Source organism: Podarcis bocagei, assembly GCF_964188305.1.
Source record: "Podarcis bocagei genome assembly, chromosome: 4".
In the NCBI taxonomy this organism is placed as follows: domain Eukaryota; kingdom Metazoa; phylum Chordata; class Lepidosauria; order Squamata; family Lacertidae; genus Podarcis; species Podarcis bocagei.
The window spans coordinates 58231369-58247916 of record NC_138128.1 but is presented as its reverse complement, the minus strand read 5'-3'; the positions used below and the strand labels follow the sequence as shown (position 1 = coordinate 58247916).

Sequence of the window (16548 nt, the reverse complement as noted above, 5' to 3'; positions counted from 1 at the left end):
CCATTTATGTTGAAGGTGCTTCAGCATGAGAACTTCCTTGAGGAATTTGTTCACATTTACTTTTCTTACCCCATGCGTCTCATAAACTTAGGTTTTCTTGCATTGTCTGCTAAATTTACATTACTATAACTTCACTTGTTCTGATTTATTTTACTAGAATATTGTGTGAGTCAGTAAATCAATATTCATTTTTTAACAAAGAAAACCTTTTGATTCTTTCTAGGAGTGACTGGGTAACGTCTTACAAAGTCATGGTGAGCAATGACAGCCATGCATGGGTCACTGTCAAAAATGGTTCTGGAGACATGGTTAGTATCGCAAAACATAATACCCCCCCCCCCCATCGCACTTGTTTATCACAGCTCCATTTTGATAAAATGTCTCAAGGGTAACACTCACTCCCTCAATTTCAGTGGAGGCTTTTCTTGTCAAGTTCTCATGAGCAGAATAACTGAAATTGGCAAAAGGCATATCTGATTGTTGATACTGGATTCCAGTTACATATCCTGTGCTTCTGGTTTCTTCATTCTGTTTGGCCAGATTTAATGATAAGAACGTCCCATGAGTCTGCTGGATCACGCCAATGGCCCATCTAAGTCCAGCATCCTGTTCTAACAGTGGCCCGTTGGAAACCAGCAAGCAGGATTTGAGAACAAGAACACTCTCCCCTTCCGTGATTTCCAGCAGGTGACATTGAGAAGCATTACTGCCTCCATCTGTGGAAGCAGAACATAGCCATTGTGGTTAGTAGCCATCAATAGCTGCCTTCTTGGGTGGTGCTGTGGGTTAAACCACAGAGCCTAGGGCTTGGCGATCAGAAGGTCGGTGGTTCAAATCCCCATGACAGGGTGAGCTCCCGTTGCTCGGTCCCAGCTCCTGCCAACCTAGCAGTTCGAAAGCACATCAGAGTGCAAGTAGATAAATAGGTACTGCTCCAGCAGGAAGGTAAACGGCGTTTCCGTGCGTTGCTCTGGTTCGCCAGAAGCGGCTTAGTCATGCTGGCCACATGACCCGGAAGCTGTATGCCGGCACCTTGGGCAATAAAGCGAGATGAGCGCCGCAACCCCACAGCCGACCAGGACTGGACCTAATGGTCAGGGGTTCCTTTATCTTTAGCTTATTTTAAAGCAATCCAAATTGATGGTCATCACTGCCTGCCATGGGAGACAGTTCTATAGTTTAACTATGTGTTGTGTGAAGAAATACTTCCTTTTATCCATCTGAAAATTCCAACACACAGCTTCATTGGGTGTCCACGAGTCCCAGTGTTATGAAAGAGGGAGAAAATGTTTTGATTTATTCCAGGTGTTGTGACTAACGATGCTCACTTGTATGCTGAAATAGATTTTTGAAGGCAACAGTGAAAAGGAGATCCCAGTCCTCAATGAGTTGCCAGTACCTCTTGTTGCACGTTACATTCGGATAAACCCTAGGACGTGGTATGAAGATGGAAGCATATGCATGAGGCTGGAAATCCTAGGCTGCCCTCTCCCAGGTAAGTGACAAGCTTAAGACCAGGCTTGGCATAATAGCAAAGTTCCTGGACCAGTTCCTGGACCAGTTCCAGTTCCTGGACCAGTTCCAGTTCCTGGACCAGTTCCAGTTCCTGGACCAGTTCCAGTGGGAATTATCTGAATTATTGATTAAAACAACTGTGCCTGATGGCAGGCATCCTGCCTGTCTCCCTTGGTTCAGGGGATGTGCTGGATATGTTTTTTCAGAGCACAGAATAATTCTTCTGTATTACTCTGGGATAAAGTTAATGAAACATCCTTATTGAATAGCCCCAGAATCCCCAGAAAGTTTTCTGGAATTCCTTAGTGAATCACCGAGCTAGTTAAAAGCAGGCAATTAATGTTTGAGGTTTCTTGGGGGGGCGGGGTGTGCTTCAACCAGTTCATAGTCCCAGCAGTGGAGAATCAGCAAAACGGTCTTCAAAAAGGAAAAAGGAAATATGACAGGCACAGACTGAAGAGGAAGGTAATGAAGGCTCAGAGGAGGAAGCTAAAGCTCTTCAGATTCTTCTCTGGTTTCCAGAATATTGCTGTGCAGATGGATACAGAATGACATACAGAGATTTGCAATTGCCTGAAAGGGATCAATGTACTTTTATTTCTAGTTCTCTCACAAATTGAACACAAAGAAAAAAAAGAGGGGGGAGGGAACCACCCGGAAATTACTTTCAAAAAAGAAAGTATCTTGATATAAGCAGAGAAGGAAATGTCTTTGAGCACACACATTTATTTATTTATGAGTATGTCATAAAATTGGTAGCTTCAAGGCAGGATGACATTTTTTGCAGAATGAGAATCATTATGCACCTGTAGGCACTTGGTAATGTAGCAGATAGCAACGTAGATCCAGATCGTACTTTAGCTGAGGACTCACTGGGTGGTCTTGGGCAAGCTGTGGTCTCCATAACAATATAATCACACAGCCTGCTACTTGTCTGAATTAGAAGATCAGAAGATGACTACTAGCATCTGTTCCTCCTCCATAACCACATTGAAGTGCATAAGTGCCAACTCCCTGGGGCCCTGGGTGCCCGAGCACCCAGAAAATTCCCCATGAGGAGGTCAGGCACCCATGGTTGCAGAGCCAAGCTGGCACTTCTTCTGAAATGGTACTTGGGGAATTCTCCAGTACATGTCTTGACTGCTGCATTGGCTGAAGGTGCCTATTCACTCTTGGAAAGTCAATGCAGAATTCAACCTCCCCCCTGCCCCCAAATCAGCAGTTATCGTAAGTAATACCAGCTGATTAGCAGGTGAGCCTATTCTGGAGGAAAAGGCCCTGCAGGTCAAATTGCATTCTCCAAGGGGCCTATGGGCTACAGGTTCTCTATCTTGATAGATTTTTGTTATTGTTTTTTTTTTAAAAAACGTCAACCTTTTTGGGCCTGGTATACATTTGGGTTCAGGTACCCATTTCACAGAAGAGAAACTGATGATGCTCATATCCCCTTCCCCCCTCCCAAAAGCAGGCAAAACACTTATATCCCCATCAAAATAAGTATACCACAGACAATAAAGTAGGCAACCCTTCTCTGATATCCCCATTGGTATCTACCATCAACTAACATCTCCTCAAGCTAAAATGTCTGGATATTTAAAAAAAACACAAAGAAATGGAAAGGGAGGGGGTTTTAGTGGGTTTCAAGGGTACCATGGTAGAGTTCAGTTTTAGAGGGGGTGGCAATGTGGGTGTCTGAGAGTCGCATCGGGGACCCCAATTTTAGATTAAAAGTATTTTACTGTTAAATTGTTTTGTGGTTCTTCATTGTATCCTCCTGGGTTGTTTTTTTTGTCATAGACCCAAATAATTATTACCACAGAAGAAATGAAATGACAACAACAGACAACCTTGATTTTAAGCACCACAACTACAAAGAAATGAGGCAGGTAGGACACAACAAATAGAGGTTCTGGTGCAAATGTCTTTGTGTTTAAAAGACTGGATCATTAGCACTGCAATAATAGGACATCACCGCCTGAATCACTTTTCAAATCCAGCATGTTCTGAAACAATATGTGGGTTTCAGAGCACCCTACATAAAAACTATTTCTGCTGGATCTTATCCCACTGAAATTTACTTATATTCATATAAAGATTCATACTGAGTCTGTCCAAATTTAATTTTTTGCATTATGGCTGGAGTGTGAGGTAATTACTTGTTTAAGAAGAAAAAAGCTATGCTTGCTTGCAGATTCCTCAGTTGTGAACTTTGGGTTGGATACCTATGCATGGATCTAGACTTCCATGAGCAGAATGTGGGTTAAAGGACACTCCAGGATGCCATGTGTCATAGTGTATGTGAATGAGAGAGAAAGGCAGAGATTGAACTGGGCCGAGGCACCTTGTGTAAGTGGTTGAAGACAAGAACACAAGTCCTCACCTCCACAAGTGGAGAACTCTCCTCACTCCACAAAATTTTTGAAACTGTTCTATCTGAAAGACTTTTGTCAGGTTGGTTTTTCACATGTGAATGGGGGATATTCATCCCACTTGTATGAGATGAAAGGAAAGTCTGCTGGCGCCAAAACCACTTAGATGTAGACCCTTGTGCTCCACGCAAGTCCATTAAGAACATTTGCTCCACTGATGAGTATTAAAGAAGAGAAGGGTCTACAATCAGAAGTATCATTTTGGAGTGGATGGGACTTCCTGTATGTCCCACACCCCAAGAACATAGCTATCCATTGGACTTCACACTACCCAAATGTTCTGATGTAGTTATTGGCTCAATTTTATTTATTTTTTAAATCAACGTATGAGAGAAATATATACATTAACAACTGTATTTTCATGTAGCTCTTTTAAGTAGCAAATTAATGCAGAAATGTGATGGAACATACTTTGGATGAACACATGAAATGGATCAGAAAAGGAATGATTCATCCATCCCTTCTCTCCTTGTAATACAACACAATGTTGACCATTTTTGTGAATTTGTGGCATGGATTTGGGTTAATGTGTAGAGCATCTTAGGCAAATGTACTTCAGGAAGGTCCCAGCCTTACAGTTCTATAGCTATAATTTTATACCACTGTAGACGTGAACAGTATTTCATCCAGAGTTGACAGGCACTGTGACTGGCAACAGAAGGCTTGTGCCACACAAATGACCAAGATTCACATAGGCATTAATCCCTGCCAGTCTAAGTTTAGACCTACCAGCTATAATTATGCTCCTTTAGCTTCAAGCACATGGCACTGTGGACAAATTTATATCACCACAGATGTAGGTGTAGAATGTGTTAAAGATATTTCTTCCTATCTTTTTCTTCAAATATATAAAGGTAATATGTTTGGACAAGAAGTATGTGAATCATTTTTAGTGTGCTGAATCTTCAGCGTATTTATACTGAATGAGTCATCATTCATTTTTTATTGAGCAATTGTGTACTGAGTCACATACTGCGCTCACAAGAGATTTCATGGCCTATATTTTCAGCAGACAGATTAGATGAGTAGAAATGCAATTGGCATAATTAGTGTCAAGAACAATAAAGTTAAATGCATTTTAGATCCTAATTGTGCAAAGACAGGTTGGTCAGGTTTGAAATATATTTGGGGAAAACTAATAGCTTAAAGCAGGAGAAAATTATTTCCTCTGGTCTTATATAATGAGCAAAAAGATATGTGATTAAATGGTAGCAGCAGCTTAACTGGTCAGTGGAGAGCAAAATCCTTCATCAGATCCTTCCACATTCTCTGCTTCTCTGATCACTGAGCCTTTGGAGAGTATTATTACAATTGGGCCATTAAGCAGCATTTAGTTGTCTCTTTTCACTGATATTGATTCTGCGCAATCCAAATATTAGCTATGGTGTAATCAAAAAGTGATTCGCTAATTCTAAGAAATGTGTGTGTTTAGAGGTAATATTTGCTTGTTTTGATTTTTAGGGCAGAACTAGATATCTCAAAGGGCCTAAAATATGTCCCCCAATAACTTAATGTTCACCTTTGTATGGGACACAGGTGGCGCTGTGGGTAAAACCTCAGTGCCTAGGACTTGCCAATCGTATGGTCAGCGGTTCGAATCCCCGCGGCGGGGTGAGCTCCCGTCGTTCGGTCCCAGCTCCTGCCCACCTAGCAGTTCGAAAGCACCCCTAAGTGCAAGTAGATAAATAGGTACCGCTTTATAGCGGGAAGGTAATGGCGTTTCCGTGCGCTGCGCTGGCTCGCCAGAGCAGCTTCATCACGCTGGCCACGTGACCCAGAAGTGTCTTCGGACGGACTTCCGGGTTGGCGCGATCGGGAAATGGCGGATTCCCTCCGAGCTCCGGAGGGAATCGGCTCAGCGGTGGATGGGTCTTTGCCGTGCCGGCGACACGGGGACCCTTAAAAACCGCAGGCGCGGAAGCCTGCGGACTGAAGACTCGGCGGGTGCCTTAAGCGCCCCCCCTGATTCGCAATGAGCCTTTTTAAAGGCTACGGAGGGGATACAGGGGACGGCGTGGCACTGAGAGTCGACCGCTACCGCCGCTGAGCGAAGCCGCGAGCCATAACCGGAGAGCGCTGACTTCCTTCCTTGAAATTCGGACTGAAAAAAGAACCCGTGAGTAATTTGGAACTGAACTTTAAAACTTCTACCTTTTGAATTTGAGACGACCGGGGGGTGTGCTAAAAGGAAGTCCCCACTCCCCCCCTTGCAGACGATCCAGAGCAACGAAATAAGAACTAAGCTGGAGTGCCTACCCTGTAAAGGGTGAGTTTTAAAAAGACAGTAACTTCCAAGATTTAGAAAGGTAAATTTGAGTAGGAGAGTGGAGTGTTGGAAGAGTCTTTGTTTTGTGGTAAACAACCCTCCCTCCCGGGCCCGGGAGCGACCTGATTTGGAGCCTGTATAGAGGAGCAGAATTTGACAGCTGTCAAAAGCTGTCAAATGGACTATTAATAGTGAAAAAAAAATTGCTGTTTAAGACCTCTCCGGATTAAAAGGAGTTACAATTGAACTAAAATCTTGAGAAACAAAGAAACAATAATAGGACAGAGGATTGTTGGAGAAAAGGTTACTCAGTAACCAGATTCCCTCTAGGGGGAATTCTGTGGAATTACAATGGCTGTGGGTGGAAAGATACTGAGAGAAATCGAAAGAATGTTCTCACTGGTGGGAACCCTACAGGAGCAGACTACAGCTATGAGTAAACAATTGACGACCTTGGATTTGGAAACAAGTAGTTCTGCTGAAAGTAATGAGGGCCTGAGTGAGAAAGAACCCACAGCTGAATTTGAAACAATAAACAAAGGAGAGGAGAAGACAAAACAAGAAAGAGAACAAGTTATCTGGGAAAGTACTAACCAGAAGCCGGCATCTGGAGAATACAAGCAAGGAGACTATTGGATTAAATCCACTCTAAGCCTACGAAAGATACAGAAGATGAAAGTGGAGGCCCTGGGACTTTATGGAATTCAGGAGCTCGAAATAAAGAAGTACAATTGGGGCCTCCACATAGACTTTGATTTTGACTATCAGCAAGACTTAGGCCTTGTGGAAATTCCTCAGCAGTTGCCTTTAAATATGGGAAGAGACTATGGACTGACTGGATTGATTGTTAAGGAAATCTTTCGAGACTCGATGATAGACAAAAAGGACTACCAACAAAACCGGCGGAGAGGGACTAAAAGAGAATTGAGAGCCTCGGATATCCGGAATCCAGGCTAAAAACTGTTAATTTGGACATGTCTTGGGAAAGGACGCAAAGCGGGGAGGGGAGGGAGGGAAGTATTAAATTTAAACAACACTCAAGACCAGGGGGTTTAGTATTAAGAAAACTATGTAAGAAAAAATGAGAAATCGAGGGAAGAGAATTGGGGTCCAACTTAGGGAAAATTTATTTTTGTTTTTTATAAAAGGACTAATATTAAGATGGAAGAAATGCCAACTTGCTGACATAAGTTTGGGAATAGGGATGCAGGGGAGGGGGTGGGGGGAAGTCAAGGACTAGGGTTAGAAAATAAGATTTTCGGGAACTATTCATGTTTGTTGTTTTTTATGTCTGTTTTGGTGTGTTGTTTGTGTCTATATAAAATGTGAAAACCCAATAAAAATATTTAAAAAAAAAAAAAGAAGTGTCTTCGGACAGCGCTGGCTCCTGGCCTCTTAAGTGAGATGAGCACGCAACCCCAGAGTCGGTCACGACTGGTCCGTACAGGCAGGGGTACCTTTACCTTTACCTAGCATTGATTTTCCTTTTGCTGATGTCTAGGTGCCATTCCCACCGCCACCTCTCAAAAAAGAAAGAAAATAATTGGGTCCTTTTCTTCCTTCTTTGATCACATGGGTGATACCAGCCATTCTAGGATCACATACTCAATACAATGAGAGATTAATGTTACATAATCACTTTTGGCTATGTGATATTTTATTTTACTTATTAGATTAGTTATTATCAAGATGTCTCAACCAGCCTTCAAAAACTACCTTACAGTGCAATCCTATCCATCAGGGATAGAGAACCTGTGGCTGTCCAGATGTTGTCGGACTACAGCTGCCATCATCCCTGACCATGCTGGCTGGGGTTGATGGATGTGGGAGTTCAACAACATTTGGAGGGCCAGAGATTTCTTCAAATGTGTGCTCAGAAGCAAGCTCTATTGAGTTCAATGGTACTTACTTCCAGGCAATTGTGAATATAGGTTTAGTTGGTCTGTTTCGTAGACTTGTTATAGTCTGTGTGCAGGTTCCAGGAAGCAATGCAATGGGGGGGGGGGACACACACACCAAACAGTTTCCCACTGTATATCTAACTATATCTAAATATATTGTCATAACAAAAATGAGGAAAAAAAACCCTGAGCCAAGAGAAGCCGTGCTGTGTTTTGTGACCACAATTGAATGTCAGCATGTGCTGCATGTTGCAGGGAAGAGATAGTGAAATGATCTCTGCATTAGTCTCATATGGTTTGTAACAGATAATGTTGGGCTTCTTGAAAGAGAAGACGAGAATGAAAGAGATAAATATATGGAATGAGTCTGGCTAAGGACCTAGTCAACAACCTGAAAGAGAATTCGTCATAAATTGGCCCCACAGCACTACATTCTCCTCAAAGGTTGCGACAACTGGCTTAGATTTGCTCTCAAAATCCTTCTGCAGCCTTGGGCACCGCATGAGCTGAGATTGAAACTAATGGGTTCTCTGAGGGAATTTATGCAGCTTTTTTGCCAGAAAGTTAATAGAAGAAATAATTGCTGCATACAACTCATAATAATTGTCTATTAGCAAATTTACTCTGGGCATGATTTATAGTCTTCTGGTTGTTAATAGCTTTGACGGCATATTATCAGAGGCTTCTCTGTTTCTGCAAACACAAGCAAAAGGTGGAGGGGGGAGGCAGGCATTAACATATCACATTGCCAAATATGCAATTTGTGCTACACAGCTTTGGAAACGAGAGGGAAATAGGGCAAAAAAATGCTTTCTCTTATTTACTGCATTTCTGGGAAAAAAAGGGAAAGTCGTTTTACCATAAGACCAAAGAATTGCTATTGTCATTTAATTTAAACATCATATATATATCACCCATGTCAAAATGTCACCCACCTTTTGGCCCTGTGGGTACATTTTCAAACTGGAGAAATTGTTCTGTGGAGTACACACATGGTGGAAACTGTTGTATATACTATCACACAGCCCAACCAACCACATATTTAGTCTGTTAGCTAAGAATCAACCCAGAAAAAGTGGTAAGAGAACATGAGAAGAGCTGGCCGGATCAGGCCAATAGCCCATCTAGTCCAGAATTCTGTTATCACAGTGGCCAACGAGATGCTTATGGGAAGCCCTAAAGCAGCACCTGTATGATTAATCAACGAAGCACAAAGTTTCTTGAATAATGTTAAAAACCCTGCATCCTTCTTATTGGACTATTCCTCCCTTTTATATAATTATTCATTTCCATAGACATTAAACATAATCCTACACCAGAGGGCGATTTTTTAAATTGCATACTGCCTCAAGCTCTGGGGAACCCACACCCCTCTCAGATTAAGTTGAATTCCAGCTCCCATCAGCCTCAGCCAACATGGCTAATAATAATAATAATTTATTTATGCCCTGCCCATCTGGCTGAGTTTCCCCAGTCACTCTGGGCGGCTCCCAATCAAGTGTTAAAAACAATACAGCGTTATATATTAAAAACTTCCCTGAACAGGGCTGCCTTACGATGTCTTCTGAATGTCAGGTAGTTGCGTGTTGAGTCACAGTAGCCCCCCAATAACTCACACTTCACACATCAATTTTTGTTTAAGGTTTTTGGCATAATTTTGGCCACAACTTTATTCAAATACAAAAATGTGAGTGGTTGCTTAGGCATTGGTTATGACTATCTGTCCATGCCCTCAGGGACAGGGCTGGCCTTCCGGACACCAGCGGAAGCCAGCGTGGGAAACAAGTATTGGGTGAGAGATGAAGCTGGGACACAGACCCACACCTCTCACCCTCATGTTCCGTTGGGGCTTGCACGGCCCAAGTCCGACTCCGGGGACAAGGACGAAAGAATGGCAAGCCCCTGGATTTCCTTTAACGGAATTCCCATTCGCATCATTTGGAGGGATAGGCACTTACCCCTCCAAGCACCAATTTAACCAATGCCTAACCGCCAACCTTACAAGTTGTGACGATTTGCTACGCAGTAGGCAAAAACCAAATGGCACCAGCCAATCAGCCAGATGGCAAAATTCCTACCAGGCCCTCGCACCAAGGCGAACGACCCCATGACAGGCATAGCAAGGTCAAGCAATCCTTCAATACCCCCCTTAAACAAGGGAGGGAGGGCGGGTGATCCGATGCAAAACGGCCAAGAGGCCGTGCCAACGTCTGGCCCCTGTATATATAGACTCTGACCCCTCCTCCGAATTGGCAACAATCAAAACACCCCAGTAACCCAGTTTAACCATTTAAATGGTCGGGATTCAACTAAATTTGCCTAGTCACTGGAGGGTGGCCTGTTCCCAACCGCAACACGTGCTCTCTGCTAGGGAGAACACGCTTTGCGTGTTGAGTCACAGTAGCCCCCCAATAACTCACACTTCACACATCAATTTTTGTTTAAGGTTTTTGGCATAATTTTGGCCACAACTTTATTCAAATACAAAAATGTGAGTGGTTGCTTAGGCATTGGTTATGACTATCTGTCCATGCCCTCAGGGACAGGGCTGGCCTTCCGGACACCAGCGGAAGCCAGCGTGGGAAACAAGTATTGGGTGAGAGATGAAGCTGGGACACAGACCCACACCTCTCACCCTCATGTTCCGTTGGGGCTTGCACGGCCCAAGTCCGACTCCGGGGACAAGGACGAAAGAATGGCAAGCCCCTGGATTTCCTTTAACGGAATTCCCATTCGCATCATTTGGAGGGATAGGCACTTACCCCTCCAAGCACCAATTTAACCAATGCCTAACCGCCATGGAGCCCTCAGCTCACCGCCAAACCACTCACAGCCCCAACCAAGACCTCAGCTTGGTCACCACCGCACCAATCCAAGCCTCATTCCCTGAAGCGGAAAGGTGCACGCCATCAGCTCGGAAAAAGGATGGCCTCTCAAAAAGAATCTCAGGGTGGGAAATTGCATAGCCACCAGCTCCAAAACTTTTTTTTGACCACAGCAGAATTGATGCGTTTTCTGGCCCTTTCAGTGGCAGCCGGGCAACGACTGCCCTTCCAAACGCAGCGTTGCAAAAGCTTTGACCAAAATTTTTTCGCTGTCGGCACCATTGCACGCAGCGTCTCCAGGTCACCAAAATTGCAGCACGTAGTGACAAACAGTCCATGGGCACCAGGTCGTTCTCACCAAGCTGCACCACAATAGCAGCTGGCGGCCCCTCCAGGGGCAACTGCCTCCGGATACTTGGCAGGAACTCCGACCAGCGCATCCCACGTCTGGACAGCCAAGACAAGCAAATATGTGGAGGAAAGCCGGAATCTGGACCCAATCCAGATTGCCGTGCTGCGACGCCAGCCCAATGGACGATACTGTGCCCCACAATCCAAACACGGGTCACCGCTAAACCTGATAAATAAGATAAAACAAGCAAAATTTATAAGACACCAATAATGTTAACGAACATAATCTTTGAATGCATTTGATTTCCAACGACCTGTATTTTATTTCCACTGCCTTATTAACATGCTTTTCGGCCTTCTTGGTGGTACGTTTGTCTAGGCATTGGTTCCCGACTAGCTGCACCTGACCTCAGCAGGGCAGCACTGACGACTGGGCCCCACCATATCGTCAGTACCAGCAAACATTGTGGGGGAGCAATGAATCCCAAGGCAATCGCATCCCACCAGGTGTCGTTCCCCATAGGGGAAAGATGCACCCCATCTGCCCTAAAGAGGGCAATTGCCTTGAAGAAAAATAGGAGGGTGCAATATTACAGAACCACCTAAAGCAAGGACCTATTTTATTTTATTTGTTATTTTATTTGCTTTATTTATTTTATTCTATTATCTACCGCCTTATTAACATGCTTTCTGGCCTGCTCGGTGGTAGTTTGTCTAGGCATTGGTTCCCGACTAGCTGCACCTGACCTCAGCAGGGCAGCACTGACGACTGGGCCCCACCATATCGTCAGTTCCAGTAAACAGCATGGGGGAGCAATGAACCAGGATCAGACTCAAGCTCACCCCAAATGCTCCCAGGGACTCTTGCATGGCCCTACCCCTCAAAAGAGGTCGACAAAAGCATGGCAAATCCTTGGATTCCCTTAATAGAACATCTTTGCGCATTGGAGGGGACAGGTGCTCCAACCCCCCCTCCAAACCACCTTGAACCAATGCCTTAAATTATTTTGAGTCCAGGGAGAGCTGCCATCAACTCAATCCAAGCCCTCTTGCATGCAGGAATGCAAACTTATGCTGGAGGAAGACCGCAAACATTCTCGCCCAGCTGTACCACCAGCACTGCGGGAGGACCTGCACAGGTCACACTCGACCGCACCAAAGGAAGGATCTCCTCCCAAAGCATTCCCCATCTGGAGATCCAGTATATGTTCACATGGGCAGGAAGACTGAGATGGCGCCCCAGTCCAGACTCGTCAGCGCGCTTGCCAGCCTAGTGTACAAAGCTGTGGCCCAAAAGTGCACAGCTGCTCCTATGGGGAAAAAAGAGGAAATAACAGGCAAGCATCAGCACAGATATCATTATGACACTTCCTGATATAACCCTTGTCAGCGTCAAACTTCCAATGACCCGTATTCACAATCCTGTCTACTGACAGGCCCCCAGTGTGCAGCCTTTGCAGCAGCACCTAATCGTAAGGAATGAGGAGTGTTCAGCGGTAAGCAAGCCACAGGCTGTAATAACTGGTGCACGACGTAAGCACATTGATGCTGGGCTAACGGGAACCCATTTTTATGCACTAGGAGCGGGCCAGCCCCCAGGGAATAAAAAGCCAAATATTCTGTTATCCATAACCGGGCAAGGGCCCTCCTCACCTGTGGCGGGAAGCCTGATTGTGGCACTCCTGCCCACTAAGTCTGTTTTAGAGTTACCAACTCTAATGACAAGCTCCAAAGGATAAGGAAAAGTCCTGAAGCAATAAGCCTCCAGACACTCAGCCCCGTGCTGGCTCCAACAACCATTTTCCCAACCCTCAGTGCGAAAATGCAATGGACTACTGAAAGGAGTCTCACCTTGATCTTTAACTCGCAGACAAGTTTTAACTTGTTGCAGATACTGCATAGGTAAAATTGACCGACTTCCTGCCCACTGTCCTATGAGGTTGGAGCCTATTCCAACCTTCCAAGGCCCTGCGCACTGCAAACTTTATACAAGGGTATCTGAAAAATAAAGCTTCAATGTAACAGACATTGCAGCGGACTGAATTCGGATAGTTATAACCGCATGCCCCAATCTGCAGCAGGTGGACCAAATACTGCAGGATCTGCTCAGAGGATGGGGGCCAATTCTTCTGAATGGCCGAGAACTGCCAGCTTAAGGCTAAGAAATCCATCCAGGCCTTCCCATAAGAGGTAAAAGCAGAAGGGGAAATGGAAGCTGCCGCTCTCTGAAATTACTAATTGTTGTCAAAATGCCACAGGTCTGGAAAAGTCTGGCAATAGCTGAGTCTGGAGCCCAGGATCTGAAGCGCTTCATCTGAAAATCGGATAGTGTCAGCGTAATTTGGAGAGTAGAAAGCACAATATTAAACCTTAAGTGGCACAGCTTGAAAGCATGAGCGGAGGGGCAGAGACTGCGCTACAGCATGAGGACTGTTTTGCCAAGACGCTCACCACTACCTGGTTATCAGACCAAAAGCAGATCCGATGGTCACTGAACTCCTTGGACCACATGTGAACTGCTACTACAATGGGGAAAACTCAAGAAAAGTTATGTCACATGATTGCCTCACCACACCAGGCTTGAGGCCATAGCTTTGCACACCAGCAGCCCTTGAAATAAAAACCAAAGGGCAAAGATCCAGCAGCACCAGCATGAACCTGAAAATCCCTGAGCGGGTTCAAGGTATCCTGCCATGGCAAACTACTATTGAATACATTCAGGAATTGCTACCATCGCCTGATATCTGCCTTCACCACACTTGGTAGGCATACACAAAGGTAAGGGGACCTCTGTCAGCATCGCCCTTGAGCCAGTGCCACCAACTGGACTCATCCACTTCAGCCCCAACTGGGCTAGGCGAGCTGGGTAGCACTTCCAGAGACCACCTTCTGCACAGGAACAGGTCAAAGTGCTGTGGACTCACAGCTTAGAGTTGTGAGCACCAGATTCACTCCAACAAATAGACAGTCGTCGCACAGCAGAGTCTAGCAGAGTATATAAACAACTCGGAGAGCAGCTCTGTAGAATATCTTCTTTATTCTATCTACAACTATACAAACTATATACAGAGCTTAATAGGTCTAAGTATAAATAAATGCTGCACTGCACTGAGTGTCTGCAGCTGCCCTTAGCAGCAACCTTATCTCTACACATGATCTCTAAGACTCAGTCTCTCTCCCTCTCCGACACTGACTGACTGACTGATTTGGTGCTGGAGCAGAATAAGTAGAGACCAGAACACGCCTCCTCTTCTCTGGAGAATCAGCAGACTCCTCAGGAGATTCTTGGATATGGGAGGGGTGAAATCTAGGCAGCCTGGCCTAGTGGGAAGATTAGTTAAGTGACCCAGCAAGATCGGATCTGGTGAAGCATCACTTCCTACAGAGGAAGTATTACAAATTAACTTCCTTCAAGGCAGACAGCTTCTCCATAGCCAAGTGGTATGTTTTAGCAACAATATCCAACTGGATCCCTAAATAAAATGGGAATATGGGCAAAAGGTATTGAGCTATTGCTTGCCAGCTTCCAGCCCCCGCTTGGGCAGGGGGCATCTTGTGCTGCCATCATGATATGTAAATTTACAGGGCCGATGCTGGCCAGAACCCCTAAAGAAGTCCCAACCAAGCTGCCGCCAAGCCAGCTTCCTTTACAGACACACACTCTGTGCAATGCAAAAAAAACACACTCCGTGCAGTGCACACACTCTCCATGCAATGCAACTACACACTCCGTGCAATGCAAAAAGCATGCTCTGTGCAATGCAACTACACACTCCGTGCAATGCACACACAAACCCTCCGTGCAATGCAACTACACACCCCGTGCAATGCAAAACACACTCCCTGCAATGCACACACCCTTCATGCAATGCAACTACATTCCATGCAATGCAACTACACACTCCGTGCACTTCACACCCTCTGTTCAATGCAACTACATATTCCGTGCAATGCACACACACTCCGTGCAATGCAAAAACAAAACAAAACAACACACTCTGAGCAATACAACTACACCCTCCATGCAATGCAGCTACACACTCCCTGCAATGCACACACCCTTCATGCAATGCAACTACACTCCATGCAATGCAACTACACACTCCGTGCACTGCACACCCTCTGTTCAATGCGACAACAAACTCCGTGCAATGCAACTACACACTCAGAGCAATGCAACTACACACTCCGTGCAATGCACACACACCCTCCATGCAATGCACACACCCTCCGAGCAATGCAACTGCAAATCTCCTAGCAATGCAATGCAATTGCAGCCCGTGCAGCGCCGTGCTCTGCAACGCACGCAAAGGTGCTTTCTCCCAGTTGCATATTGCAAACATGGCGCCCGTTACATCCCTCGCAGTGAGGTAACCACCAAAAGGACTTAAGTGTCCAGGTAGAGCAATGGGGGAGCATGCAGCTGTCCCATACAGGGACCAATCCTGCAACCTAGGCATTACCGGCACTATCTGCTGACCCAGTGAAACCAATGCTTCATGGACCACATGGGGACGCTATTGAGGCCGGAAACACTTCCAGGCCATCGAATTCTAGGGCAAAGCCCTAGGGTCACCTGCTAGGCCAGGCATAAATGTTTCCAGTGAAATAGCAGAGTTGAGGTAGCCCACAGCTTGTCCAGGTACCCCTGCTTGCCCTTGTAGAGGGAAGCACCCCTTCAAGAAACCCAAAGTTCTTTTATCACAAATGGGCCGAACTACCCAGCAACAGAATAGCCCATAAGGAGCAGTTTGGTTTGTTTTGTTATAACAATGGCTAAGAGGGGTATATGAACCCTGTCTCCCAGGTCCTAGTCCTGCACTTTAGCCACTAAGCCACAATGGCTCATCTCTAAAATGGCAGTCGCCACTATCAGGGCAAAACAAACTTAAAGAAAATAAACTTGTTCAGAAACAGCATAGTTCAAGAGCATATACAGAGTGCTCATAGTCCTTGGAGGCACAGGGAGCCATAAAGCCAACCTTCGGGGATACTATAAACGAAAGTGATACCAGCTAAGCTGGGAACAGCCCTGACTAGCCCCACAATTTCAACAAGAGAAATGGGGGAAACCTTTTTGCGAAAGAAAGCCCTTAACGGGGGCTCTCTCCCTATTGGGAAAGGCAAGCCACAAATACAGGGAGAATCTTCCGACAGGGCAGGGTAAGGGGTGGGGTGGGAAATTGAACAGGAAAAGGCGGGAATTAAATTATTTAAGGGACTAGAGAGGATTAAAAAGAAGGGGAAAATAAAGAAATAAA

General features: G+C 45.2%; 1 protein-coding gene across 1 annotated transcript in view; it reads left to right on the top strand.

Annotated features, from left to right (window-relative positions):
- CPXM2 (carboxypeptidase X, M14 family member 2) overlaps nt 1-16548 on the top strand; it is an 87432-nt gene that overhangs the window by 52794 nt on the left and 18090 nt on the right. Inside the window, exons 5-7 of the mRNA XM_081192900.1 lie at nt 224-308; nt 1345-1495; nt 3313-3401. Of these exons, the coding sequence (XP_081049026.1) occupies nt 224-308; nt 1345-1495; nt 3313-3401 (325 nt within the window). The remainder of the gene's footprint in view (nt 1-223; nt 309-1344; nt 1496-3312; nt 3402-16548) is intronic.